The 25,677-nt window shown below is 33.9% G+C and overlaps 3 protein-coding genes across 20 annotated transcripts; 2 read left to right on the top strand and 1 right to left on the bottom strand.

Annotated features, from left to right (window-relative positions):
- Window positions 1-882: 882 nt before the first annotated feature.
- Window positions 883-14,879, top strand: LOC107937450 (glycine--tRNA ligase, chloroplastic/mitochondrial 2). Of its 2 annotated transcripts, XM_016870332.2 has the most exons (36): window positions 883-1,325; window positions 1,446-1,496; window positions 1,735-1,802; window positions 2,207-2,288; window positions 2,411-2,474; window positions 3,325-3,380; window positions 3,547-3,624; window positions 3,721-3,795; window positions 3,886-3,956; window positions 4,185-4,301; window positions 4,394-4,495; window positions 4,903-5,029; window positions 5,948-6,031; window positions 6,195-6,281; window positions 6,820-6,921; window positions 7,116-7,179; window positions 7,847-7,902; window positions 8,074-8,145; window positions 8,351-8,433; window positions 8,532-8,580; window positions 8,906-8,968; window positions 9,066-9,155; window positions 9,241-9,327; window positions 9,513-9,584; window positions 9,660-9,718; window positions 9,983-10,076; window positions 10,435-10,653; window positions 10,778-10,872; window positions 11,734-11,824; window positions 11,910-12,014; window positions 12,185-12,223; window positions 12,571-12,660; window positions 13,347-13,448; window positions 13,720-13,801; window positions 13,929-14,014; window positions 14,607-14,879. In XM_016870332.2, the coding sequence occupies exons 1-36, from the start codon at window positions 1,068-1,070 to the stop codon at window positions 14,703-14,705; spliced, it is 3,219 nt and encodes a 1,072-aa protein (XP_016725821.2). In that variant the 5' UTR covers window positions 883-1,067; the 3' UTR covers window positions 14,706-14,879. The 2 variants fall into 2 exon arrangements, with proteins under 2 accessions (XP_016725821.2, XP_016725822.2); XM_016870333.2 differs by lacking the exons at window positions 883-1,325; window positions 1,446-1,496; window positions 1,735-1,802; window positions 2,207-2,288; window positions 2,411-2,474 and having other exon boundaries at window positions 3,320-3,417.
- A 1,523-nt stretch (window positions 14,880-16,402) lies between these two features.
- Window positions 16,403-19,476, top strand: LOC107937442 (RGG repeats nuclear RNA binding protein A). Its single transcript, XM_041099550.1, has 7 exons — window positions 16,403-16,921; window positions 17,368-17,680; window positions 17,780-17,845; window positions 17,961-18,093; window positions 18,347-18,538; window positions 18,594-18,650; window positions 18,933-19,476. Exons 1-7 carry the CDS (start codon window positions 16,735-16,737, stop codon window positions 19,137-19,139), a joined length of 1,155 nt encoding a protein of 384 aa, XP_040955484.1. The 5' UTR covers window positions 16,403-16,734; the 3' UTR covers window positions 19,140-19,476.
- LOC107937443 (ELMO domain-containing protein B) lies at window positions 16,798-25,305 on the bottom strand. Of its 17 annotated transcripts, XM_041099549.1 has the most exons (11): window positions 24,991-25,280; window positions 24,680-24,870; window positions 23,286-23,395; window positions 22,921-22,989; window positions 22,719-22,834; window positions 22,572-22,626; window positions 22,127-22,247; window positions 21,950-22,006; window positions 21,526-21,620; window positions 21,229-21,337; window positions 19,208-19,630 (listed from the first exon to the last, which is right to left on the bottom strand). In XM_041099549.1, exons 2-10 carry the CDS (start codon window positions 24,762-24,764, stop codon window positions 21,236-21,238), a joined length of 810 nt encoding a protein of 269 aa, XP_040955483.1. In that variant the 5' UTR covers window positions 24,765-24,870; window positions 24,991-25,280; the 3' UTR covers window positions 19,208-19,630; window positions 21,229-21,235. The 17 variants fall into 17 exon arrangements, 15 of the variants coding, with proteins under 15 accessions (XP_040955472.1, XP_040955483.1, XP_040955469.1 ...); XM_041099538.1 differs by lacking the exons at window positions 19,208-19,630; window positions 21,526-21,620; window positions 21,950-22,006 and adding exons at window positions 16,798-16,932; window positions 23,478-23,525 and having other exon boundaries at window positions 23,286-23,416; window positions 24,991-25,279; XM_041099535.1 differs by lacking the exons at window positions 21,526-21,620; window positions 21,950-22,006 and adding an exon at window positions 23,478-23,525 and having other exon boundaries at window positions 23,286-23,416; window positions 24,991-25,305.
- Window positions 25,306-25,677: the final 372 nt, after the last annotated feature.

Here is a 25,677-nt window from a genome sequence, read left to right as displayed (position 1 = left end):
ATTTTGGGAAGGTCAGGATTATTTTCTCCTCAACGATCATCACCTCTTCCGCTCCACCTCCCCCTCTCCTCACAAAGACTGATCTTGTGTAAAGATATGCTATGTATATATATTAAGGTAAAGTACATTTTTAGTGAGATAATGCAAATTCAAATTTTGAATATGATGTTATTGAAAGAATGGTAATAAGCTCTAAAAAGATTTTTATTTATTATAAAATAGACAAAGAATACCTTAATTATACAAAAAAAAAGAAAACTTAATTTATTAATTGGTGTAATTATTATGTATTAGCCTAGCAGTAGAAGTGTTTAAGAAAAAGAAAATTGAGTAAATGGCATCAAATGCAATTAAAAATAATTATATAATTTATTATTTCTCAAAAAGAAGATTTAGAATAAATTATTTGATGGACTTTTACCACCGCATTATTCATGTTTCATATTAATTGACATTTTAACAAATTTTTATGTCATTAACACATAATTTTGTTAATATTTTTACTTTAAACTCCGAACCAAAATCTTGGAACCCTGAACTTTGGCTCAGAACTCGACTCATGAATTCCAAACCTCGAATTTCAAATAATGAACTAGAACATTAAATCTCGAACGGTTAGGAGTTTGGGTAAAAAAATTACTAAAATTATATATTAATAACAAAAAATTTATTAAAATATCATTAAATAATTAAATAAAAAATATACATATGATGGGAAGGTCCATAAAATAATTTCTCTAATAGTTATTTTTTTATATTAATTTAAGCTAATAAATAACTACCTGGCAAAAAGATGATTACCATAATAATAAATTTTTAAATTTTAATTTTTATGGCAAAAATAAAAAATGTAAAAGAAAAATCACCTTATCTTCTTTATCCTTTGTCTAGTAAGTGTAGGGTTTTATGTTTCTGTGTTAACCTCGCACCATCATTAACCACACCAATTTCTCCTAATTATTCATCCAATTCCCATTTCATTCAATCCAACACAGAAACTAATACATATATTTGTTTGGATAAGCCAAAAGGCTTAATCCGAGCCTCAAAAAACTGCTCCAGCAGCAATGGCTACCCTTGCTTTCCCCTTAGTCATTTCCTTTCTTAAGCCCAACGCTCCTTACTTCTCTCTCCTCCGTCTCGCCAAGCCCAATGCCATCCTCACCGCGCCTCCGCCGCCTTTGAACCGCCGCTACTTCCGCCGAACAACCGCCGCCTCCGCAGTTCACACTTCTTCAGTTCAGCAGCAGTCCTCGACAGATGCCAGCGATGAGCCGAAGAAAGCTTCTGTTCTGACATTTCAACAAGCTATTCAAAGGCTCCAGGTCTCATAACTACTACTTACATTATATTGATGACTGTTTTCACTCTATTAATTAACTAATTATTAATTAATTAAAGTATTTAGCGACGGAAACTATGTATAATTGTTGCTAATTTGATAGGAATATTGGGCGTCTGTTGGATGTGCTATAATGCAATGCAGCAACACCGAGGTAATGTAGCAGTAATGGCCTAATTTCTTTGCTGTGATTATTTTATCGTTTTCTTCTTACTTGCTTGAAAGTGTTTTTGTGGCGGATTTTTTAAGTTCTTTTCATTTGGAAGCTCATTTAGCATAATTGTCCTTATCATTATATTCTTCCACTTTTTTCTTACTTTTATTTCGTTGGATTTTTCAATTATTGTTAATTGACGGTCAGTATTCATTAAGGTTTTGTATCTAATGAGTAGGTTGGAGCCGGGACTATGAATCCTTTGACATACTTGAGAGTTCTTGGTCCAGAACCATGGAATGTTGCGTAAGTATGCTTATGGTTGCAAGTTTCTTGAACTTAAATAAATTACTTATGCATTTTAACCCTTTGTATTTTTGAGTCTGATTTTCATGATTACATTTTTTTCCATTTGGGTGTGTTTTACATGTCTCATGTCTGTCTTAAATAGAATGGGGAAGGCTTTGATGTTTTTGTTGCAAGTTATTGGCCAGTGTTACATGGACTTTCGTCCATCCATTTTCAATTATGTTTTCTTCTATTTTGGGTTCAGGACTTAGGGTTTAGGGTTAATTGGACTTTTATTTTATTTTATTGAAAGAGCACATCTATAGTTAATTTCTTGTTCAGATACTGAATGGCATCTACCATGCATCATTGAACTTTTAATGTCCAATTACTAATGGAGAATTTGGAGTTCTCTATTGAAGGTATGCGGAACCTAGCATCCGGCCAGATGACAGTCGTTATGGGGAAAATCCTAACAGGCTCCAACGCCACACTCAATTTCAGGTTTGTGCGGTTTATTGAATAGGTTGGGTTTATGATAATTTAATGATTTATCAAGCTGTTTCTTTGCAGTCATTTTGTAGTTTCCTTTATCTTTTCACACCTTTTTCCTTGACTGTTTTCAGGTTATACTAAAGCCTGATCCAGGAAATTCTCAAGACCTCTTTATTCGTAGCCTTTCAGCATTAGGTATTTAGTTCACCTCCTTTTCTTCCATTCTTGATATACAGTGGTGAGCTTTGCTATTTAGATGCTTGTTTCTACTTGTAAGTTGCCATAATTTTCTAATGCTGCCATTGCTCTCATTTGTGCTAATCTTATTCATTCGATTTATTTTTGTGGAACTTGCTATGGTTTGTATCATAGCTTCATTCTTATGCAGCCTAAGGATTGTATTAGCCCAAATATGGATTGAACCAAGAGGGGTGGGGCTGAATTGGTTCTAAAGAAATTTTACAAATTAATGAACTTAATAAACAGAAATGACAAGAATAAAAAATGATTAGTAAAAATAAATAAGTTGAGGGTTAAGGGATAGAGAATCAAACACTCGATACATAAAGGTTTGGTCCTTTAGGTCAGCACCTACGTCCTGTTTTCTTGGCACTTATTTTCCAAGGTGTTTCCCAAATTCACCAATGAGAAATTACCTTTGTGGTTAAGGTATAACCTTACAGTCTCTATCTTCTATGCTTAGATAGAAACCTTTAATCCCCTTAAGAATTCTACCCATATTCTTAAGTATGATTCTTTCAAGATTACACAATCCCATTTTAAGATATGTTTGCAAACAAAATAAATCTTCTAGTAGAAGAGTGTTAGCAAAGTTGAAGATAAGATAAGGAAGAGATAAAAATGAAGAATATGAAAACAATATAGATCAATGCTTGTGAACAATGTAAGCTTGAAGAATATAAGAACTTCTAGCTTTTTCTTTGATTTCTTAGAGTCTTTTAGTAATTTTATATCATTTTTTTAATATACCTTGGTGTTAGTGATAAGAATTTCTGGCCTTTTAATGCTTGTTTGTATGTATCAGGTATTGATGTTAGTGAGCATGATATACGGTTTGTTGAGGACAATTGGGAGAGCCCGGTAATATGATTATTTTCATGGTGGCTTTCTTTTATGTGTATGTATGTTTTCCAATCTGCATACTTTCATGTAATCAGTTAGAACCAGCTGCCTTCTAACTTTGAGCATTTTAAAACTATGATATTTTAAGCATCAAATTGGTGTTATTGTCCTCACATTCTTACAGGTACTGGGTGCATGGGGTTTGGGCTGGGAGATCTGGATGGATGGTATGGAGATCACTCAGTTCACCTATTTCCAGCAGGTTTGTTCTTTGACATCTACATGTGTCCCGTTTTTCTTTCTGAAAGTTGCGACTACTCAGACTATGAGCTTGTTCCTCTCTCTCTCTCTCTCTCAGGCTGGAAGTCTTCAATTGTCACCAATATCTGTTGAAATCACATATGGCCTTGAGCGTATACTTATGTTACTTCAGGTGAATTTCATAACATTGTTCATCTTTCTTCTCTTCTGCTTTATTTTATTCTTTTAGTGTGCCTAAAGTTACTTCTGTTACATTTTGCAGGGTGTCGATCATTTTAAGAAAATTCAGTATGCTGATGGGATCACATATGGTGAACTTTTCATGGAAAATGAGTAAATTTTTTCACCTTCTTTTCAGAATTCTTTTAGGTCAAAGAGTTGTGTTGAAGGTCCATAGCTTGATACACATTGATTCCCCAAAGAAACCCAAACTTAGATTATCTTCTTTAATTTATTATTCCTGTTGAATTCATCAGTATCTGCAGCCTAATGGTTGGAAATGCTTTTGTGTTACTGTTAATGTAAAATGCGAATGATTGTTTTATTGAATTGTACTTTCAGGAAGGAGATGAGTGCTTATTATTTAGAACATGCCAGTGTTGACCATATTCAAAAGCATTTTGATTTTTTTGAGGAAGAAGCTCGTTCCTTACTTGCTTCAGGATTGCCAATTCCTGCGTATGTTTACTACTGTTTCAACCTTTTTATAGTCCTTATTTTTTCCTTATTTATTTTCCTTTCAAGTTAACATTTTCTCAACAACATGCTAGGTATGACCAGCTTCTGAAGACATCTCATGCTTTTAATATCTTGGACTCTAGAGGCTTTGTTGGAGTAACAGAGCGTGCTCGTTATTTCGGTCGCATGCGCAGGTATGATACTTTTCTGCCATTATATCATTTTATGCATATTGGAAACTGATGAGATACAGAAGGCCCAATATGTTAAGCATACTTCCTATCCTGTATATGTAGAGCCAGTATATGAAACCTTTGGATAGACATACTATTTCTACATTGTATCTATGTCTACAACAGAAAAATTTATAAGATGCACAGACTTCATGATTGATAGATATTGACCCCCCCCCCTTGAACAAAAGAAATTGCTCTGTTTATTTAATTGTTTTTCCCTTTCATTCTAGTCTCGAGGCATGGACTGCATGATTGATAGATGATTAATCCTCCCCTTGAACAAAAGAAATTGCTCTGTTCTTTTAGTTGTTTTTCCTTGTTCTAGTGCTGCATCTCTCATGGTGCTTGTCATTGTTGGTTTATAGTTTAGCCCGTCAATGTGCTCTACTCTGGTTAAAGACACGAGAATCTCTTGGACATCCTTTGGGTGTTGTCTCTGAATCTGTTGACCATGTATGTCCTAAAGAGGTTCTGGAGGCAGCAGTCAAAAAGGTTAGTCTAAATATTTCTTCCCCCCCCCCCCTCTTTGTCATAGCACTTCTTAGACTATTGGGAGCTTACTTGTAACTAATGTCTTATTTCTTTGTTTTTGCTCTTTCAATTTTTATGTAGTTATATGGATCCTAGATACATGCCAATTATAAGATTTGGGAAAGTTATCCTTGCACAAACAGCCTACTTATAGTGCTGTTGTAGCTCAACTTTGGGTACACCATTGTTGTAGACTTTTAGTTTTGGCTTCAGTCTTCTGTTACATGTCCTTTTTGAAATGATGATGTATAGTTTTGTATTGCAATAAGCCAGACCGCCCCAGTGCATTGGTGCTTGGAGTGCTAGTGATGGGGTACTTCATACAAGTGGATTGGTGATGCCTCCTTGTTCCCTCTTCTTATAAAGCTGGAAGCATAGAGGCTGGAGGCATTCTATGTTAACTGAACATAGCTTAATGGAAGAAATCTATGTTACATTGCTCTTAACTTAATGTAAATATGTCTTCTATAAATGAACACATAACTAAGACACATATACCAGTCGATGCTTTTATAAATTTCCCTCCAATTTTTTTTTTTTTCTATTTTTCCAGAATAAATGTGTTATCTTCTTGACATTTTCCTATCCTGCACCTGTGGACAAAAAATGCTCTAGATTACCTCCACCATTGTTGTTGTTTTTCCCCCAAGTCCAAACATTATCTTTTGTTCCTCTCTGGTTGAAACTTGGAAATGTTTCTATTTATCCAGCTCTAGTTTTTCCACATTGAAAGTTCTGTTAAATGCTATTTCTATAGTTTCTTTTAAGGTTCTCGTTTTCTTGAGTGTTTGATAACCGTATCTTTAAATTCAAAACACAATTTCTACTGTTTTTTCACCTTCATTAATATCTTTTGTTTATCTTAATTATGTTTTACAGGTGCACCATGATCCAAGATTGTTTGTTCTTGAAATTGGGACTGAAGAGATGCCACCTCATGATGTAGTTAACGCAAGCCAGCAAGTATGATTGATTTTTTATGGAGCATTCATCTTTCTCTTTCTGACATGTTGCGTATTTGATTTATATTTTACCGGCCATTTTATATGCATCTTTATCAATGGGATGGGCGCTTGCTTAATTTAATATTTGTTGTTGACTGAACATATGGTTCTGGTCATTGCAGCTTAAAGATTTACTGTTGCAGCTACTTGAAAAACATAGATTGAACCATGGTGGCATTCAGGCTTTTGGCACTCCTCGCAGACTAGTGGTACAACTATGTGTTTTGCGTGATTTTGTAGTCTACAGTAGTTCTTATTTTGCATGTCTATTTAAATACTGTCTGTTTTGGGGATGCTGCTGTTAAGAAGTTGAGTTTGTTAAACCTTGAATTGTGACGTGATGAACTGGGGTTATACATGTAGACTTGAAAGAGTGTATATAAAGCTGATTGCACTTGTAAGTTTTAATGTGTAACCTCATTGTCAATATATTATTTGATGTTTAAGAATCTCTTATGTTAGCTGGTCCAAGTAACCCATTTTAAATTAAAAAGACTAAGTACTCTTGAATAATATCATGATGTATAACAAGGCATCCCGTGTGGACATACCTAAAGTGTATTATAGGGATGCATTTGTCAGAATTGTTAAATGTTTATTGTGATGCATTTCAGATTGCTAATATATTAATTTTTATTGTTATGTCTTTTATTTATTTAGTGGAAGTTCCTCTATGAGCATGTACACCAGGTAGATGCTTAAATTCTTTTATATGTTAGATAACCAAGCCTTGTTTTGTCGTTTCAGATATCTGTTGAAAGTCTTTGTCCAAAGCAAGCAGAGAATGAGCTTGAGGTTCGGGGACCTCCCGCTTTGAAAGCCTTTGACCCTCAGGGAAATCCTACAAAGGTTTTGGTCGCCTCTTATTATGCTTTGCTATATATTTTTCTACTGAGAAGAAGGAAGTATGATGTTTTGTCTGGTGATTTTGGTTGTTGGGCTGTATAACTTCAGTAGTGAAGATTCTGGCAGTTCCCTTAGAGTTTTGCATTTTTTCTTTTTATTTTGGTTTCTACCTATATGAAATTTGTTGTTTACTGCAGGCTGCTGAGGGTTTTTGCCGCAGATATGCTGTTCCACTAGATTCTTTGTTCAGAAAGGCAGACGGTGAGTCAATTTTGATTCCTGCATATGGCTTGAGTCTCAGTATTCTGTGCTTCATCTATTTTCTTGATAAAATTACTTAATATGACACGTTACAACTTACAATCATGATAAAAACATCAAATAGGAAGGAAAACAACAGGCATTGCGTATTTCTTCACCAACATTTATTATGATCTCCTAAGTTTCATGTCATGTTGTAAAAGAAGTGATTCTTTTTTTTTGGTCAAACACAAAAATGCTTCTTACGTTCCCACTGGTATAAATTTCTCAAATTCAGAGCAATGAATTGTACCTAATTGGTATAAACAATTGTCTTGCTGTTACTATATTAATCAAGAGAAATTATTTACCTTTCAGGTATATTATGTACTTTATAACAGTCCTTGCCCTTACATTAGTGGAACAAATTATTATAGGATATCTTTGGTACAGCTCCATGCAATATCTTTTCATGTTTAGATGGTATCATTGCATTTGCTTTATCTGCAAAAAGGAAAAAAATTCTGTTTTCTGCAAAAACCTGATCATCTTCCAATTTAATGGAAACTGGTTTGGTTGCATGTAAACATAATCTTTATTTTAGCCTGAGTTTGTTCCCGTTGTCAGTGAAAAAGATCATGGTTACTTATGGATTTGTTGCTTTATTCTTATAATAAATGCTTTTCAGGGAAAACAGAGTATGTTTATGCCCGTGTAAAAGAATCCGCTCAATTTGCTTTGGAGGTTTGAGTTCTGATCTCTCTTTTGCTTTCTATATCATTGAGTTTTTCTCACCTTGATAGTCCCTTTCTTTTCTTTGTTATTTCATTTCTCTTTTGAACTGCCTCATTCTTACTAGGGCTTCTATGACATTTTGATTTGTTTATCTTTGTAAGCATCTTTTGTGTACGTTAGGTTTTATCTGAAGAATTGCCCAGAATGCTTGCTAAAATAACTTTCCCAAAGTCGATGCGTTGGAACTCACAGGTACTTCTATTATTTCTTTTTTCTCCTTCATTCTCGTCTATGTGAACATTAGCAATGCATATTCTATTCAAGGCTTGTTTGTTCTCTGTTTTTGTGTTTGCATAATTGTTTGAAACATAATCTGAGGATAATATGTTATTCTTACCAGTTTAGACATCTTAAAGAGCATGCTATTTTTCCTTTCTTTTTTGCTTTCTTAAAATAGGTCATGTTCAGCAGACCTATTCGTTGGATTATGTCCCTCCATGGAGATGCAGTGGTTCCATTTACATTTGCTGGGATTTTGAGGTAATTCAGTTATAATTATATATTGCTAATATAACCTCTCCTCCTTACTAATGGTCAGATGTTACTTTCTGCTTACCATTTTCTTTTTTGATATGTAGTGGAAACTTATCTTATGGTCTTCGTAATACTGCAACAGCTACTGTCATGGTATATATGGCAACTTGTTTCCACCAGTTTAATCTGGTTTTTATATGAAGTACTGAAAGATTATTTTTCTGTGGTATCTGTAAGCATTATGATGAAATAATGAACAATCAATCTCCTTTCCAAATGATTATTTGATCTAATTGATTTTGTCTCACTATCGTTTCACAATCATTAAGTGGACAGAGTTAAGCAGATGGAACCTAACATTTTATTTTAAAGTGCTTATGGAAAACTTATTGGAGTTGCACTACTACGTTGGACATTATGAAACATCGTGTAGTGCTTGTGCCACTTCTTTTATTAAGCTTTGAAATGCTTTCCACAGGTAGAAAGTGCAGAATCTTATTGTAGTATAATGAAGAATGCTGGACTTGGTATTGATATTGAGGTACTGACATATATTCTACTTATCAGGATTTTGATTCTATAAACTCCTGTTTTCTTTCTTCTTGGACTTTAAAGCTGTACTGAATGTCTATTGACAGGATAGAAAGAAAACAATTTTGGAGCGCTCACATTTATTAGCAAAAAGTGTCAACGGAAATATTGCTTTTCAGGAAAGCTTGCTCAATGAGGTAATTCTTGCAAATATCAATTGCTGCTCTCTTTGTTGAATTCTCTTGCAAAGAGACTTGTTCTTACAGTATATTGATTTACCAGGTTGTTAATCTTGTTGAAGCACCTGTTCCTGTGCTCGGAAAGTTTAAAGAGTCTTTCTTAGAGCTTCCTGACGATCTTTTAACTATGGTAAGCTGTTGAGAAATCCCGTGTGACTGTTTTGTTGGCTAAATTTATACGTGACTTTTTTTCCCCACATGCGATTGTATGTCTTTCCAGGCTCTTTAAGTTAACTGACTGATCTTATTGCATGCTTAGGTATTCTATAGGATGATATTTTTATATGGACTAATGCTATGCACCAACAAATGCAGGTTATGCAGAAGCACCAAAAGTATTTTCCCATTACTGATGATAATGGAAAGCTGTTGCCCTACTTCATTGCGGTAAGAATTGCTTTTTGAGAAAAGTTGTCAGTTTGCTTTTGATGGTTTCATCAGTTAACATTGTGGTTTATATAGGTAGCAAACGGAGCAATCAATGAGATGGTGGTGAGAAAAGGAAATGAAGCTGTTCTCAGGTTTTAACTAATTTGTTACTTCTTGTTCACAGTGAAGTGAATAGAATTAAACATAGATCCTTGTTTATGTTCTTCCATTAAGAGTTCATAATTAGAATTTTTGCATAGAATGGATGTTTTAACCCAAGATGCTTGATCAATTGCCATCTTGGTTGCTGTCTTATCACCTGGAGCTAGGCTTTTTGTTAGCAAAATTTTCTTTACATCTTTGTTGATCCTCGATAAAATCTAAACAGGGAGTAAAATTTTTATTTATTTTTGCAGAGCTCGATATGAAGATGCCAAATTTTTCTATGAGCTGGATACAAATAAAAGATTTAAGGATTTCCGTACTCAACTGAAGGGGATTCTTTTTCATGTAAGTTTTTTTATTTTTTTAATTTTTTCTATGTATATTGTGAAACATAGATTACTTGTTGCTAGAATTTTTTGGTGATGTCTAGAATTTCTTCATCAAATTTGAACTCAGAATGTCAATTTTACCTTATTTAACATTAAAAGGTAAAGGTTGGATGAAGTTAGTACGTAGTATATAATTTTTATGGGTGAACATCTGAACATTGATATCAAAGAATAAAATGATCTGGAAGTGACAAATGATGTTAACCCTTAGCTGTCTGTTGGTCTTTCTCTCTCTTAGGATTAGATTGGGACTAGGCTGTACAGAAAGGTTAAAAGTACAATAACCTTTATAATTTGATGATATGAAATGATAGGAGAAGTTAGGAACAATTCTGGACAAGATGTCACGAGTTGAAAGCATGGTTTGCAAGCTAAGCATGGGCTTTGGATTTGAAGAAGATATGCTTCTGATTATTAAGGAGGCTGCATCACTTGCAATGTCAGATCTTGCTACTGCTGTTGTCACTGAATTTACTTCACTCTCTGGCATAATGGCCCGTCATTATGCTCTTAGAGATGGCTATTCAGAGCAGGTTGTTTCTTCCCATCTCTTTCTATGCTTGTATGAAATATTTCATACTGCTCGACTTCTATGTGCTCTTTACCTGTAGTGAATTTACCAAGCATCTGACATTTTTGGTACTTTTGTTGTAATAGATTGCTGAGGCCTTGTTTGAGATAACACTTCCTAGGTTTTCTGGAGATGTGCTCCCCAAAAGTGATGTGGGAATAATTCTTGCAATAGCTGACCGGTAAATTTTCATCCATGTGTTTGTTACCCCTTTCTTAGTCTCATTGCTTGCTGTGCATGCATATTAGAAATATAGCTAATTGAAGTTAACGAATGCAATATGCCTTTACAGTACAATTTCTTTTTTATAAATATCAATGGTCAGAGGTCGGATTAATTAATGACTTTAAGCTTAAACTTCTGCATTTTGCTAGCCGCTTTATGAAGGGTTGAATGATGGCAAAAGAAAATATATAAAGCAAAACCTCTCTCAATGTGTATATAGTATTTGTTTATTTGTTGAGTAAAACTAAAACCTAATTACTGTCCTTACCGCACTCCTTTCTTTTGCCATGGAAGCTTTTGAAGGTCTGAAGAAGCTAAAACAAATTAATGAAACTTGAGCAACTAGTGTTCATGAAGTGGCTGCTCTTATGACTAGAGTCTTAGCACTAGGCTTTTGAAACTTGCTCAAAGGAAATGGCTATTAAAGAAAGTGTAGCCTTTGATTCATAAATGTAAAGGTTCCTAGATTTTTAAATTTCGTCTTTCTAAATTTCATGAAAATGAATAGGAGCTTAAATTGCTGCATCTTACCCCTACTGCCTAAAATGCCATAATATCTTTAACAGATTAAACAATCTCTAAATAGCGTAGGGATATGATGAAGATCTGCAATATGTCTGGATCTTACATAACATGTGTCCTTGATAATTAAAAAGCCCCCAACCCCCCAAATCCCCTCCACCAATACTGATAAGTGACAGTCCAAGTTCTTTATCTTATGTACGAGTTCATATGAAACTATTTCTGTTCTTTCTGCTTACTCATTTATATGGAGTAGAATTCTGCTTCTAAGTTGATTAGATGTTTTTTTCCCCAGACTTGACAGTCTTGTTGGCTTATTTGCTGCTGGTTGTCAGCCTAGCTCCACTAGCGATCCATTTGGCCTAAGAAGAATCTCTTATGGCCTAGTAAGTATTTGATCTGTTAAGCACATAAAACTCTTTTAAGGCCATAATATATTTACTGTTATAATATTAAACTTGTTAAGTGCAGGTCCAGATACTGGTGGAAAAGGATAAAAATATGAATTTGAAACATGCTCTGGAACTTGCTGCTGATGTTCAGCCCATTAAAGTTGATGCAACCACAATAGAGGATGTAAGAAGCAAGTTCTTTTTCTGTCAGAATACAATGTCATGTTTACTTCCTCTGTAGTGATTGCCAATTCCACTTATGTGATTGTACATCTCTAAATGCATCATGTGATGTTAGTCATAAACATCAATTTATGATGTGGAACTTAATCCTTTTTTCCTTTCCTGTTTCAGGTATATCAGTTTGTTACACGAAGACTAGAGCAATATCTGGTGTGTATAAATTTTTTGTGTTAAAGATTTCTTCAAATTATCTTTGTTTGGTTAAATGCTTTTAACGACACTGTGAATGGAAAAGTAGGGATGATGTTTAGTTAGCCAGTTTATTTCAACCTTGGGATGTTCTGTGCTTAAATATGTTTTGAGTTTTTGTTAAAAATAAAATAAAATAAAATGATTTTTGGATTTATTACTTCCAGTAAAATATATATTATTGTTAATTACATCTGAACCGGAAAACCTCCAATTTAAGAATGAAACAAAAGTAAAGTTAGTGTAGGTTTTGCCAACTATCATGCCACTAGAGAACTTTATGCAGATAGGCTGTATTCTTTTTACAGGTTGATAAGGGAATAAGTCCAGAAGTGGTTCGTTCCGCCCTTGCAGAGCGTGCTAACTTGCCTTGTCTAGCTGCTAAAACAGCATGGAAAGTAAGTGAATCTGGTTTCAATTTACTTGAAGTATTCGTTTATTATGTCTCTCAACAATGACCAGCTATACCTATGATAGTTTTGTCCGAAATGAGACTTATTGATGCCCCTCAATTCATAACTGACACTAACACGGGGCCATAGTAGGAAGCTATCTTTGTGTATTAAATGACTGAAGAACACCCAAAATAATGTTCATTTTAATACTAAAAAGGGATTGTCTGAATTATGAAGACATTTTTAATGGATGGGAAAAGCCTGTTAATTGTTTAGGTGATATTATTTCTGATATTCTTGCTGCAGGCTATTCACACTTTATTTGCGTATGGCTTGAATTTACTTGTTTTTTATAATAAATAAAAAAGGTTTGCTCTCTGCGTAGGAGATAGATTAAGGTGTTCCTGAATTAAATGCATTTCTGCAGTGACTGATATTGTCTAGTTGGAATGTATTATGTTTTCATTTTATGCTGGAGTCTCGTACCCTGAGCTGCCCTTCCTGTGCGTTTGTGTGTTTTGTTTCTTTTTCCTTGTTAGGGAGCTGCCCAATGTTCTTTTGAGTTTTTTCATGGCATGTTGATAAAAGATGGAAAGGCCCCCCTCCCCCTCCCTTTTGATTTTCATTTCTCACCCATTTCCAGTATCCTCAAATATTATATGATAGCATATTAAAATAAATGAATGCAGTTGGAAGCCTTGTCGAAAGGAGATCTTTTCCCCAAGGTCGTAGAAGCTTATTCTCGTCCAACTAGAATTGTCCGTGGAAAGGAGGTGGATGCTGATATTGAGGTACTGTTACTCCCTTGGGTACACCAAAGAAATACCAAATAGCTTTAGATCAAATTAATGTGCATGTTAGTTTTTACCCCAATTTGATAGTGAAACTCTGTATTAAGATCTTGACTGAAAACTGAAAATTGCTGTTCTCTCCCTCTTAGTAAGATTTCTAGTTTGTTTAGGTCATCAAGATACAACAAGTTATCACAAATCTTTGATTGATTCATAGAGATGCATCACTTGCAAGTTCTGGAATCTAATGCTGTTTAATCGTGTTCATTAGGTGGATGCTACTGCATTTGAAACAAATGAAGAGAGAGCATTATGGGACACTTTCTTGTCTGTTGAGAACAAAATTCACCCTGGTATTTTCATCAGTCTATTAGCAGCCTGCAAGTTGTCATTTGTATAAAAAATGGCACTCTGATTTAAGTTGATCGAATAACATCTTTCCCAACTAACCCGGATATCTAACTTTTTCTGATAATGCAGGTATCGAGGTTGATGACTTCATTGAAGTATCCTCAGAGCTAGTACAACCATTGGAAGATTTTTTTAATCAAGTTTTTGTGATGGTGGTATGTTTGTCTTCACATATTATTCGTGTTATTTATAATACATAGTTTGTTAAGGCTAAAGGAGAAAATACCGCTTTAAATTATTTCAACCACCATGCTTTTCTTTAGAATGTACTTTGACAATTTTATTTGGGATGCCTCGGCATGTTTGGTTATTTTAAGTTATTTGATGGTATTTCAAAGAAAGCTTTGGTGGTTAATTTTGCCTTAGTATTACACTAATACCACCAATTCAAGGTAAAGTTTAAAATTGAGTTAGATTCAAGTTCTGAGATCAGACATTTTGCTTTAAAAGTAACTTGCTTTGAGCACTTTTATGCTATATTATTTGGACTCAGCTGTGGGTATCAGAAATAAGAATGTGTCAGACATGGGTGTCGGAAATGTTTACTTTAAGAAAAATAGTGAGTTGGGGAGTAGCATAGCTTTTAAGCTCAAGTTGGTTAATATAAACATTAAATAAAACGACTTGCAAGCCTGTGATCTCATGATTAAGATTGGATCATATTCTAGTGGTGCAAGAGCATGCTTGACCCCCCTATCTGTTTCAGTTTAAAATAATGTTTTACTGATACGTCATGTTTATGTGCAGGAGGATGAAAGAATTAGAAAGAACAGGTTGTGTTTGCTTAAGAAAATTGCAGACCTTCCAAAAGGTGTGGTAGATCTCTCAGTTTTGCCTGGATTTTGATCCAAATATGTACATGCTTCCATTGGAGTAAAGATGAGGTGAGTAGGAGTTGAATTTATTTTCTGGAAGTAAGAGTCCAACACTGTATCAATGTACCACATTGCTATTCCTTGTGCATTGATGTGTAAAATAATAGTTTTGACATCGCAAAGCTTATAAAATTTTGTTGGCATACATTGGTTTTCCATCCCCTAATTCATTTCCTTAAATCTACCCTCATATATATATTACTTTTAGATATAGATATATATGTATGCATGTATGCATTGCTGAGATTTTTTTTTAGTCTTGAAGCACTTAACTCCTAGAGGCAGGGATATATCGTATAAACTTCAAAGGATCTTCCAAATTCGTAGACTGACCTGTCCAAAAAATCCATTTTACTATTAAAAAAGTAATAAAATATTTAAAAATGTTTTTTTAATTAATTGAATTTGAGTTGGGCCAGTTTGTGGTACAAAAATCTTTGTCCAAGTTCGGTGCTAATTGGGCCAAGCCTATTGAGTAAGGTTTGGCAAATTTTCTTGTTCAATTATAGGGTAAACTATAGAATTAGTTCCTTAATTATTAACGTGTTTTTATTTTGATTATCTATAGAAATTTTTAATTTTGTCATTAATGTTTTTGTTTTGGTTACTCTTGAATGGTTAACGAAAATGGTAACGCGGTTTTTTTAACTGGTATAATAACACATTTAATTCTTAATATTTATATATTTTATCAATTTAATTTTTATTTTAAATGATTCAATAAATTTAATCCTTATTTGTAAATTTTATTAAATTGATCCTTAAACACATAATTAAATATAAAATATAATTAAATTATTATATATTATGAAAAAGTACAAAATGTAATATCATGTTTACCTCAAAAAATAAATAAAAATAATATTATATATTGTGAAAATATTGTTACTTGCGATGAGAGCATCAACAAAATTAAATGGAATATGAAGAGTGCATATCACCATGGTTAAGCCCTCCTAATGAACCACTGCTCCCTGTTTGAGATGACAGTGATGATGATAATTATGTGGACGACGATGACGGTGATAATGTTGATAATGAAACAGGCTTGAACGTAAACAAGGCATGTCTTAAAATAACCCGCTGAATTAAAATTAAATTTTCAACCCGAAATAAAAAATCTAAAAAGAAAACTAAATTTATGACCTACGATGAATTAAAAGGAGATTTCATGTAGGAGAGAAAGTTTGAGTGAGAAGAAATGGAAATAAAAAATAATAGGGATGAAAATAGAGAAACGAAAAAGATAAAAAAATCTGAAGTAAAAAAATTATAAATTTTTCGAGTAAATGTTAAAGGTTAATTATTTAAAACAATGATCAAATTAACATAATCTAAAAATATTAAAGACTAAATTTATTATTATATTAATTTTTAAATTCCCGTGTCATATTTTATTTTGTTATAATATCTCTATCGTAAAATTAAAAAAGTAAGAGTAAGCCGATTGAGTCTTAGCTTGATTGACATTGGTATTATTGTCCATGCAGGAGATGTAAATTCGAATTTGCTGAAGCGCAATATCCTTCTATTTAAAGGTTTGACGAAAGACTATAAATAATTTTAAGCATTATACCAAAAATAACATATATGATCAATTAATGTTAAAGAAAAGTTAAAAGAGCTAATAGAATTGGATTAAAAAAATGAAGACAATTAATTGGACAATGATTTTAAAATTCTTTATAGTTGAGTGAGAAAAAAAGTTCAAAAAAAAAACCATACGTTTGTATATAAAAATGATCAATAAAGTCAGTTTTAAAGTATCATAATTCATACCAAACCATTATAAAATAGAATTGATTACAGTTAAAATTTCTCTCCTCTCGCGGCTAATATAGGGTTTTTCTCTCTTCATTATATTTTCTATCTCGCAGATCTACTCGTCCCAACATTTGTCTGATTTTGCATGTTATTAAAATACTAAACTATGGAAATATTCTATCTTTGAGAGAAAGCGCTTGGAGGGATTAGTTTGAGTGTTTTTTTATTGAAGAAAAATGTCGAGCTCCAACCCGTTTGATTTATTGGGTGATGATGATACTGGGGAGCTCTCATTGCTGATCGCCGCTCAGAAAAAGGCTGCTGCCACCGCCCCCTCCAGCGTCCCTAAGAAAGGGCAGGCTCAATCTCAGACGAAGCCGCAGGCTAAGCTTCCCTCCAAGCCTCTCCCTCCTGCTCAGGCTGGTAAGCTTCCCCTAAAAAAGGAAGTTACCGTTCCAGCTTTATTGCTTCAATGTTGTAGCAGAAGGATTTCCATCATTTTATATGCAAAAATTGAATCATTTTTATGTGTTGGGTCTTTAGTTTAATTGGTTGTGTAATATTAAAGTTACCCTTTTTAATGGGTTTGAATGGATTTATTTTAATATATTTGGGTTTCATTTATGGTGTAGAGAATAGAATTTGATTGGTTATTTCTATGATAGTTTACACAAGAAACATAACTCGTATGAATATAGTATATAGCAATTCATGTATCCATTCCATCATAATGTTTGAAGAATTTTGCATTATTATTATAGGTTAATAATTTGTATTATATAAGATTTGGGACATGGTGAATGTGTTGTGATTCCTATAGCTTTTTGGGATTATAGTTTATTTATGTGCATTTGATTTTTTTTTTTAAGTGAGGGAGGCGAAGAGTGAAGGTATTCGTGGTGGAGGCCGTGGTGGGCGTGGATGTGTAGGTGGGCGTGGTGGCAGTGGTGGATACAGACGTGATTTTGCCAATGATGAGAATTCATTCAGCAACAGTGCTGAACTCGGTCAAGGTGCACCTGAAGATGGTGAGAGTAGAAGGCCATCTGAAAGGCGTGGTGGCTACGGTGGTCCTCGACCTTATTGTGGTGGTGGTCGCCGTGGTGGTTTCAGTAATGGGGAAATTGGAGATGGGGAGAGACCTCGCAGGGTGTATGAACGCAGTAGTGGGACTGGACGCGGGTAAATGAAGTCTTGTTTATCTTTATCTTGACATATCCTGCATATTAGTCTATCCAGATCTTGGAACTCATGCTTTTCATTTGTGGTTCTTGTCTATAGAAATGAGCTCGAACGTGAAGGCTTTGGTCGTGGGAATTGGGGAACTCAAACTAATGAACTTGCTCGGTGAGCTATCTTTAGTGTTTAAAAGTGTCAATGGTTTGAACCTTCAATAGTATTGTAAAATTAAACAAAATCATTACTTAGTTTTGTTCTTCTTTCATCATTATACGCCTTTTAGGGTGACTGAAGAAGTTGCCAATGAAGGTAATCAGAATTTAGGTGATGAGAAGCTGGCAAGAGATGGTGATGGAGGAGATGCTGACAAGGAGAGCCTTACAAATGAACTTGAAGAAAAAGAACCCGAGGAAAAGGTTGATTCACCTGATAATTTATCATTTTAGATTGTCATTGATGTCTACCTATGTTGTTGAATTTGTGGTGAGTGTCAATACAAATATGAGTCCAACAAGAGTATGCTTGAGTTTTTCCAAATGCTTCCATGTATCTGGAGAATCATACCCCTAAACTCATGTTCTAATATATGTAAAGCATGGATACTTAATGAACATGAAGAGTCGGATTAATATAGATATCCGCTATCTTTTCTAATTGTCATACTAATAGGTGATGACTCTTGAGGAATATGAAAAGCTGATGGAAGAGAAGAGGAAGGCTCTGCAGGCACTGAAAACCGAGGGAAGAAAAGTAGATGCCAAGGAGTTTGAGTCAATGCAACAGCTTTCAAATAAGAAAAGTAATGATGAAATCTTCATCATTGGTGATTCCTTCGGGAGTTCTATCATCGACGACTTATTAGTTTGCAAATATGTATTGACTATTAATCATATGTGCCTTCAATTGTCTACTACAGGGATCTGATAAGGATAAGAGAAAAGAGGCTTATGAGAAAGAAGAGAGAGCTAAGAAGGTATTCGTACATCCTTTTATACAACCCGTGTTACAATTTTCCTGTTTTTCGAGTTTCATGTGAGCCAATATTTAAGTTCATTGGACTGCAGCACACTTTGTGCTTTTTTAATTTTATAGACTTGGGCACTTGGCAAACTTTGGATGATTATTTTGTAATTTATCCATAAGTTATAGCTTGCAAATGTGCTCCTTTCTCTTTATAGTGATTTTGTAATTTAATTCCGAAAAATGTCTTTATGGCATGTACTGATCCTTATTATTTACTTGGTAATGGTTGTAGTCTTTGAGCATTAATGAATTTCTGAAGCCTGCTGAAAGGAAGAGGTACTACAATCCAAGTGGACGCGGAAGGGGTCGGGTTCAGGGTCAAGATCAAGGTCGCGGGCATAGCTCAAGAGGGTTTGGTGGAGGAAATGCAAGAAGTAGTATGGCAGCAGCACCTTCCATCGAAGACCGCAGTCATTTCCCTACTTTAGGTGGCAAGTGAGATTTCTCTAGAATCCCACTAACTATTTCCATGGCTTTATTTTATTTTAATTTCTATGTACTTTTTGGTTTTGGAATTTTTGGGTTCTTCAAAATTTTGGGCAGGAAATGAACTCAAATAATCTGGTTTCCTGTTGCCAAAGGGTGTCTTGAAGAACTCTTTATGTTTTGGATGTATATTTCAGTTTTTTTTCTTGTAGTGTTGTTATACTGTGATCTTAGCAGTATTTTACTGCCCCACCCCTCTCCCTCAAAAAAGAAATGCTAACTAGTGATGCTCAGTTTTGTATTTTCTAGTTTCTAAAGTTTTGATCAGTATTTAAACCAATTACCATTTACACACTGTTTTCAATTTTTACTTTTGTGTTTCATAAATAACAGTCTAATTTCGTATGGCTCTTGGCGAATGTTTTTCTTCCTGATAGCTTTGTCACCCTTCAGGCTAGGCAAGGCCAAATTCTGTCCCATCCATTCCAGTGGTCTTGGTTGAAACTACAATAGTAGTTATTATTTATTGGGTTACTGTTGATTTTAATGTTCAATTACTAAATTGTGCATTGAAATTTTAAGCTAAATTCATGTTAAATTAAGACAAAAAAAATTAAATATTAAATTAGAAAAAATATAAGTATCAAATTAAACATTAAATATCAAAATAATATACTTACTAATATTTTTATGCACTTGTGGTGGTGTATTATAAAATCTAAGCTAATTGGCACGTATGAGATCCAAGAGTTGAATTGATTATTGGTCTCATCATATGGATGACTGGTAAGGCCAATTTCGTACTATCAGCCTGGCTAGTGTCGTGGGACCAGACCATTATCGTCCTATTCCAATGCTGAATTGAAACATCTTTTTGCCTACTCATTTGGGTGCTTGATTTGACAATTCTCTCATCTAATTTCACGATTTCTACATCATGGTAACCTGCCCTGTCTGCCCTTCAAATAGCTTTGAGGTTGTGTTTCGGTGTATCCACCCCATCTACCCTGACAACTTATCTAGAACCAACGATTTAATCAATGTAATATTTGTATTTTTTTATTTATTCAAATCCGTAAATTTACTTAAAAATCATAACTCATTTATCACTATCCAAATTTGAATCTGAATTAAATATCCGAATTTCAAATTTAAGATTTTAATCATCTATCTGAGATAATATTTGAATTCAGAAAAATCCGAATATGAATTTTTAAAAATTTAAAACCAATCATCCTTGAATCTGTAAGATAATTGATTCCGAATCTACAATTCTAATGTGGATTTGGATTCTGAAACCGTTATTCAAATAAGCAATGCAATTCAAATACTTGGAGGTGTCTATTCGCATCCATTTTAAATCAGCAGCGGGTAACAATTTTAACATCCGAATCCACAAAAAACGAATCGGATCTAAAAAAACCCAAACCCACAATTCAAATTGTTACTCCCAATTACCCTCCTTTTGCATAACGAATGCAATGTCTACACATATATAACCCAAAATCTCTTCTTTAGTTATTTATTTTTGGACGTGAGACTGAAACATCCTATCTATCCCTAGTTAACTAGACACTGAAACAGAGACATTAGAGAGGACCATTAGTAGAATTTATCGCTCTGGACTGATTTTCTTTCGGATGTGGATAGCGAGATTCACGAGGCTAAAACAAGCATGCTCAGCTTTCTTCCTAAGACTATAGCCCAAAACAGAAAACCCTTTCTTATTCTAAGAAATCAAAAGGGAACACCAATTCCACTTGTTTGAAATGCAGCACATGTATCTAGCTTAAAAGACATTAGAGAGGACCATTAGTAGAATTTATCGATTTCTGGACTGATTTTCTTTCGGATGTGGATACTGAGACTCACGAGGCTAAAACAAGCATGCTCAGCTTTCTTCCTAAGACTATAGCCCAAAATCGAAAACCCTTTCTTATTCTAAGAAATCAGAAGGGAACACCAATTCCACTTGTTTGAAATGAAGCACATGTATCTAGCTTAAAAGACATTTGGTTAAAGGCAGAAAAGGGCAACATGTTCATTCATAGCATGCATCCTGGCTCTTGCCATTCACAAAAGAAGTATAGTTAAAGAAGTACCTTTCAACTATAGTGTAAGAAGACTGTACGAGGGCAGTTCCTCCAGACGTGTTATATCTTCCAGTAAAAACTCCCTTTCCAGTTGGTGACGCGTGGCTTTCATCACAGTCTGTAAAACCAAATACCAGAGAAAGAATGATTTGATTATAGGAGAGCAGGTCTATGGCACTGTGAAAACCAAACAAAAAACAGTCATAGACAGATAGATGGATAATTCAAGCTAGAAATATTTGAGGTCGCCTTCATTTTAATATCATCCTAGGTCCAAAAAGAATTTTCTGGTTCAAGAAAACTTACATTGAAGTCCATGTAAGATGCACACATAGCAAGCCATTGACGATCCATTAGCTTGAATGCGATACAATAGAGAAGGTCAAATGCTGATTCGTTTTCTATTCAAAGGTAAAAAACCAACGCTAATTTACTTTAAAAGGAGTATAATTAGATTGGAGTCTAAAGGCTAGCTTAGCAATGCTTCTAAGAAGCACTTTTGAGAAAAGCTCAAATTTTCTGCTTCTGTGTTTAGCCAATTTTTGGCGTTTGAAAAGCATTTTTTCTCTCAAAAGCGTCTTGTCTAGGAATGCTTTTATCTCAAAAACGTTTTTTTGTCCCAAAATTGCTTCTTAGAAGCATTGCTAAACTAGCCCTAAGTGACTTGGGAAAGAAATAAATTTCCACAAAAACATTATAAACATAGAAAGTGCAAAAACTCGGAATAAACTGGCATTCCCTGAGAGGAACTTCAAGAAAATTGCTCCAACCATTGTTCTTGGTTTGACTGTAGAAGTGAAGCATGCAGTTTTAATCAATTAAAAATATGAAATACCAATCCTAATGGATGCTTAGGAAATAAAACAAGAATTCGAGAACATCACTTTTATTTTCAACAATACATTACCTGCTTCAAGATCAAGCATCTGAATAAGCATGAATGTAATGTTCACACCGGCCACGGCAAAGGGATATTCCCACGCTGACCGGTCACCTTCCTGCTTCCAAAGGAGATCCTTGAAGGATTTCTGCATTGAGATGTTCAAAAACACCTTAGCATTGGATGAACAAAGACCAAAAGATAAAGTAAAATTTATTGAAGTAGCAAAGCAAGATCATATCTAGATTTTAAAATGTACATGAAATACTTTCCAGAAATCATAATATATATACCTATTTGAAATACCTGTAATCATTGCATGTATATAGCAATACAAATCCAAGTACGCTTAATTTTGATATTGCAAAAATCGCCAAGAAAACCAAACACAATGACCATGCAAAAACAGAAGAGAATTACGAAAAACAAGGCATTGTGGGTTAGGCAACACAAGATAAGTAAAAGTACATACCGGAAAGTGCCTAGCAAAGAATAACAGGTTCTCCAATGATATAAAACCACCACCCCTGCAAGATACATCCAATAATTAAGATGTACTTACCAATATGATAATCATTTACAGACAGAGATATGGACAGATAAAAGGGAACTACATTACCTAAAATCTGTCGATGGATCTTTCCCTTGCCACCCCATTTCCTTCCATTGTTCGGATATTAAGCCGTGTAGCTCTTCTTCTGGGAAGACAGCATTCCATAAGGCCCTTAAAGCTTCCTGTAGAGAAGCAGCAATAATGAATGAGATAGTTATAGATTTAGAATTGCGGTGTAAGTGTAAATAGCATCATCACAAACTGATACCTGATGCTCAGGGATTGAACTATCATAGGCAATATCTATATGGTTCTGCAGCCTCTGCAAGCATTCTTCCTGACAGCATAAATGCCAAGATTAAATGTTCCAGTAAATGCAAGTAAATTTTGGATTTTTGCAAGAAAATAAAAAACATGAAGCTTGAAAGTCAAAAAAGGAGCATGCCATTTTCAAATACTTCGACAATGATGGAAAACAATCCCAAGAGTCAACTAATGGGAGAGCAATTTCAGTAATAATAGAGTTTAAACGCAAAGGTTGGGTTCAGATGATAGCAGTAAACTTGGGAGAAATCATACCAAGTTGCAGGGAAGGTAAGCAAGAGAACCTATTGATCAGATCGTAAATACTACCTCAGAAGGGGTTAAATCAAATGATGGACGAGCATCACTCTCTCTTCTCTGTGCACAAACACAAGAAAGGCCTCTGCTCAACCATGCTGCTGATCCTGCCACAACCTCAGCTGTAACAAAAAGAAAAAACTCTAATAATGAAAATGCAGTTGCTATCTCTTCATTCAACTGCTTTAACAATTTCAAAATTACCAGTACCAAGCACAACCTCATCTTCAAAAAGATGGTTCTCTTCAGCAGCTAATAGAAGCAAAAATAAGACAAATGGAAAAGGAAAATAGGAGAAAACATCAGCCAACAATCTCCAACCAAGATTAAAATAGAAAATGATAACTACACCCCACCAAGGAAATTGTAAAATCTTCATTGTAAGTAGCAGGCATAGAATCATTAAAGCAAAAAAAAGATTGAGTCCTAAAAACTGATATACTAAACTGTTGAACTATAAACAAAAAAAGCATGCAATATAATCTGATGGAAAGAGATAAAAATTGATATATGAAAACTTCATCAAGCATGAATCTTGCAACCTTAAACTGCACTAACGAATGGCTTCAATAAGAGAGGAAGAATCTAGTTGCTTAAAATTTTGGATTTAGATTTCATTTACTATACAAATTGAGAGAACGAAATTAATATGTTATGTATAAATTAGTTGAAGTTCAGTTAGTTATATTTGAAAGGTATAAAAATATGAAAATGATTTCAATTCACTATTAGATAGACATCTAAAAAATCCATCAATGTTGCAGTTACATGTGTTTTAACACACAATTACTTCTTTTATTTATTTATTCTTATAATCCAAATCCCCATAGCCAACCTAAGATAAATGAGAACGGAAAAGCACACCTAATTCACTTGGTACCAACCGGATCACTTTCTCTACAGTTATTATTTTTCTATTTCACGCAAAAAGGTTTGAAACAAGAAGATAACAGTCAGCCAAGCAATTAAGCCCCCCAATCTTTAGAGTATGAAGTAATTATCAAATATACACATGAAATACCACAAAAAAAATATATTCAACAATTCAGTTAAAATTTTAAAAAATCCAAAGAAGAAACATCTAAACAGAATATCAGAAAAAAAAAGGAAACTCACCAAAACAGATTTGAGCATCATCGCACATTAAGTTAGAGATTGTTTTTGGAAACACTCAAAGCTGACTATACCTCGCAGTTTAAATTGCAGATTCGTAATTTATTAACCGGAAAAGAAAAAAAAGTAAAAGTAAAAGGAAAGACGTTTTCTAGCTTTAAAAGACTAAAGAGACGACTCTTTAAAATATTATTTCTTTTACTTTTTTCTCTTAGAAAGAAAACAAAGCGAAACACGGAAAATAAAAAGAAAAAGAAAAAGCGGATTTAAATTAGAATTCAGAGCTTCATTACCAGGAGTTGAATGACATGAATTTTCTCGCTCGAGACCTTGAGAAATCCTCCTAACAGCTACAAAGGAACCTCCTCTATCGTCCATTATCACCTCTTGTCTTTCTCTCCTTTCATATATAGTTCATCATTTCGATCTATTTATATGTTTCTTCTCCAGAAATAGCTGCAAATAGCTTCTTCACAGTTAACGACTGCAATCAACGAGACAAAAAGAAACCGAATCAAACTTCTGCCATTTAAAGAAAATGAAAAAACACATTCGAAACAAAGGAATAAGGTAAGAAAGTGAGAAAATCAAAGCCAAACAGTACCAAAAACAAAAGAGCGAAGCCTTGCGATGAGCCGAAACGCCGAATGCAGCTAAAATCAGAACGAAACCGACCACAACTGAATCAAACAGAACCGAAACTTTGATTTCGCCGCCACGAAATAACGCCGATGAAGCTAAAGGTGAAGCTCCGATCAGTAGCTAACTATAAGGCAAAGAGCACTCTCTCCCTTTTTTTCTCTCCCTGTTGTTGAGTGTGCTAGCTTCGCTGTGGTTTTCGATTTTCTAGAGAGAAGATAACGGAGATTACGAAAAAATAGGGGGTTTAATTTTAACTAGTAACGGCTCCCTTTAAATTATTTATTAAGATATTATTGATTTAGTTAAAATATGATATAAATCTTTATACTCTTTAAAATTTAAAATTTAAAATTTAAAATTTAAAATTTTTATTTTTATTTTTAAAATTTAGTTTATTTATTTTTCAAAATTTAAAATTTAGGTTCAATAAGTGAGATAATTTTTTAGGAGATTAAAATGAAATTATATATTTTTATAATAGTAAAAATATAATTTTATCATTTTAATAGTCTTATTTTATATTTTTTAAAGGATTAAATAAAAATTTTATCCTTTTTTAAGAATAAAATATAATTTTATCATTACTAATTTAAAATTTTATAAATTATAAAAGGTTTAAATGAACAAATTTTATTTTAGGGCCAGACCC

The sequence above is a fragment of the Gossypium hirsutum genome, chromosome D08 (assembly GCF_007990345.1).
Source record: "Gossypium hirsutum isolate 1008001.06 chromosome D08, Gossypium_hirsutum_v2.1, whole genome shotgun sequence".
In the NCBI taxonomy this organism is placed as follows: domain Eukaryota; kingdom Viridiplantae; phylum Streptophyta; class Magnoliopsida; order Malvales; family Malvaceae; genus Gossypium; species Gossypium hirsutum.
This window is presented reverse-complemented; position numbering and strand designations above follow the sequence as displayed.

Coding starts and splice junctions, on each gene's coding strand:
- LOC107937450 (XM_016870332.2), top strand. CDS start 1,068: ATGGCTACCCTTGCTTTCCCCTTAGTCATTTCCTTTCTTAAGCCCAAC. Junction 3,381..3,546: donor AGGACAATTGGGAGAGCCCG/GTAATATGATTA, acceptor ACATTCTTACAG/GTACTGGGTGCATGGGGTTT. Junction 9,328..9,512: donor CTGACGATCTTTTAACTATG/GTAAGCTGTTGA, acceptor CAACAAATGCAG/GTTATGCAGAAGCACCAAAA.
- LOC107937442 (XM_041099550.1), top strand. CDS start 16,735: ATGTCGAGCTCCAACCCGTTTGATTTATTGGGTGATGATGATACTGGG. Junction 16,922..17,367: donor TCTCCCTCCTGCTCAGGCTG/GTAAGCTTCCCC, acceptor TTTTTTTTTAAG/TGAGGGAGGCGAAGAGTGAA. Junction 18,539..18,593: donor CTATCATCGACGACTTATTA/GTTTGCAAATAT, acceptor TGTCTACTACAG/GGATCTGATAAGGATAAGAG.
- LOC107937443 (XM_041099549.1), bottom strand. CDS start 24,764: ATGGACGATAGAGGAGGTTCCTTTGTAGCTGTTAGGAGGATTTCTCAA. Junction 23,396..24,679: donor TTCATGTCATTCAACTCCTG/GTAATGAAGCTC, acceptor TTTTTGTTACAG/CTGAGGTTGTGGCAGGATCA. Junction 21,621..21,949: donor GTTCCTCTCAGGGAATGCCA/GTTTATTCCGAG, acceptor ACCTTTGAATAG/AAAACGAATCAGCATTTGAC.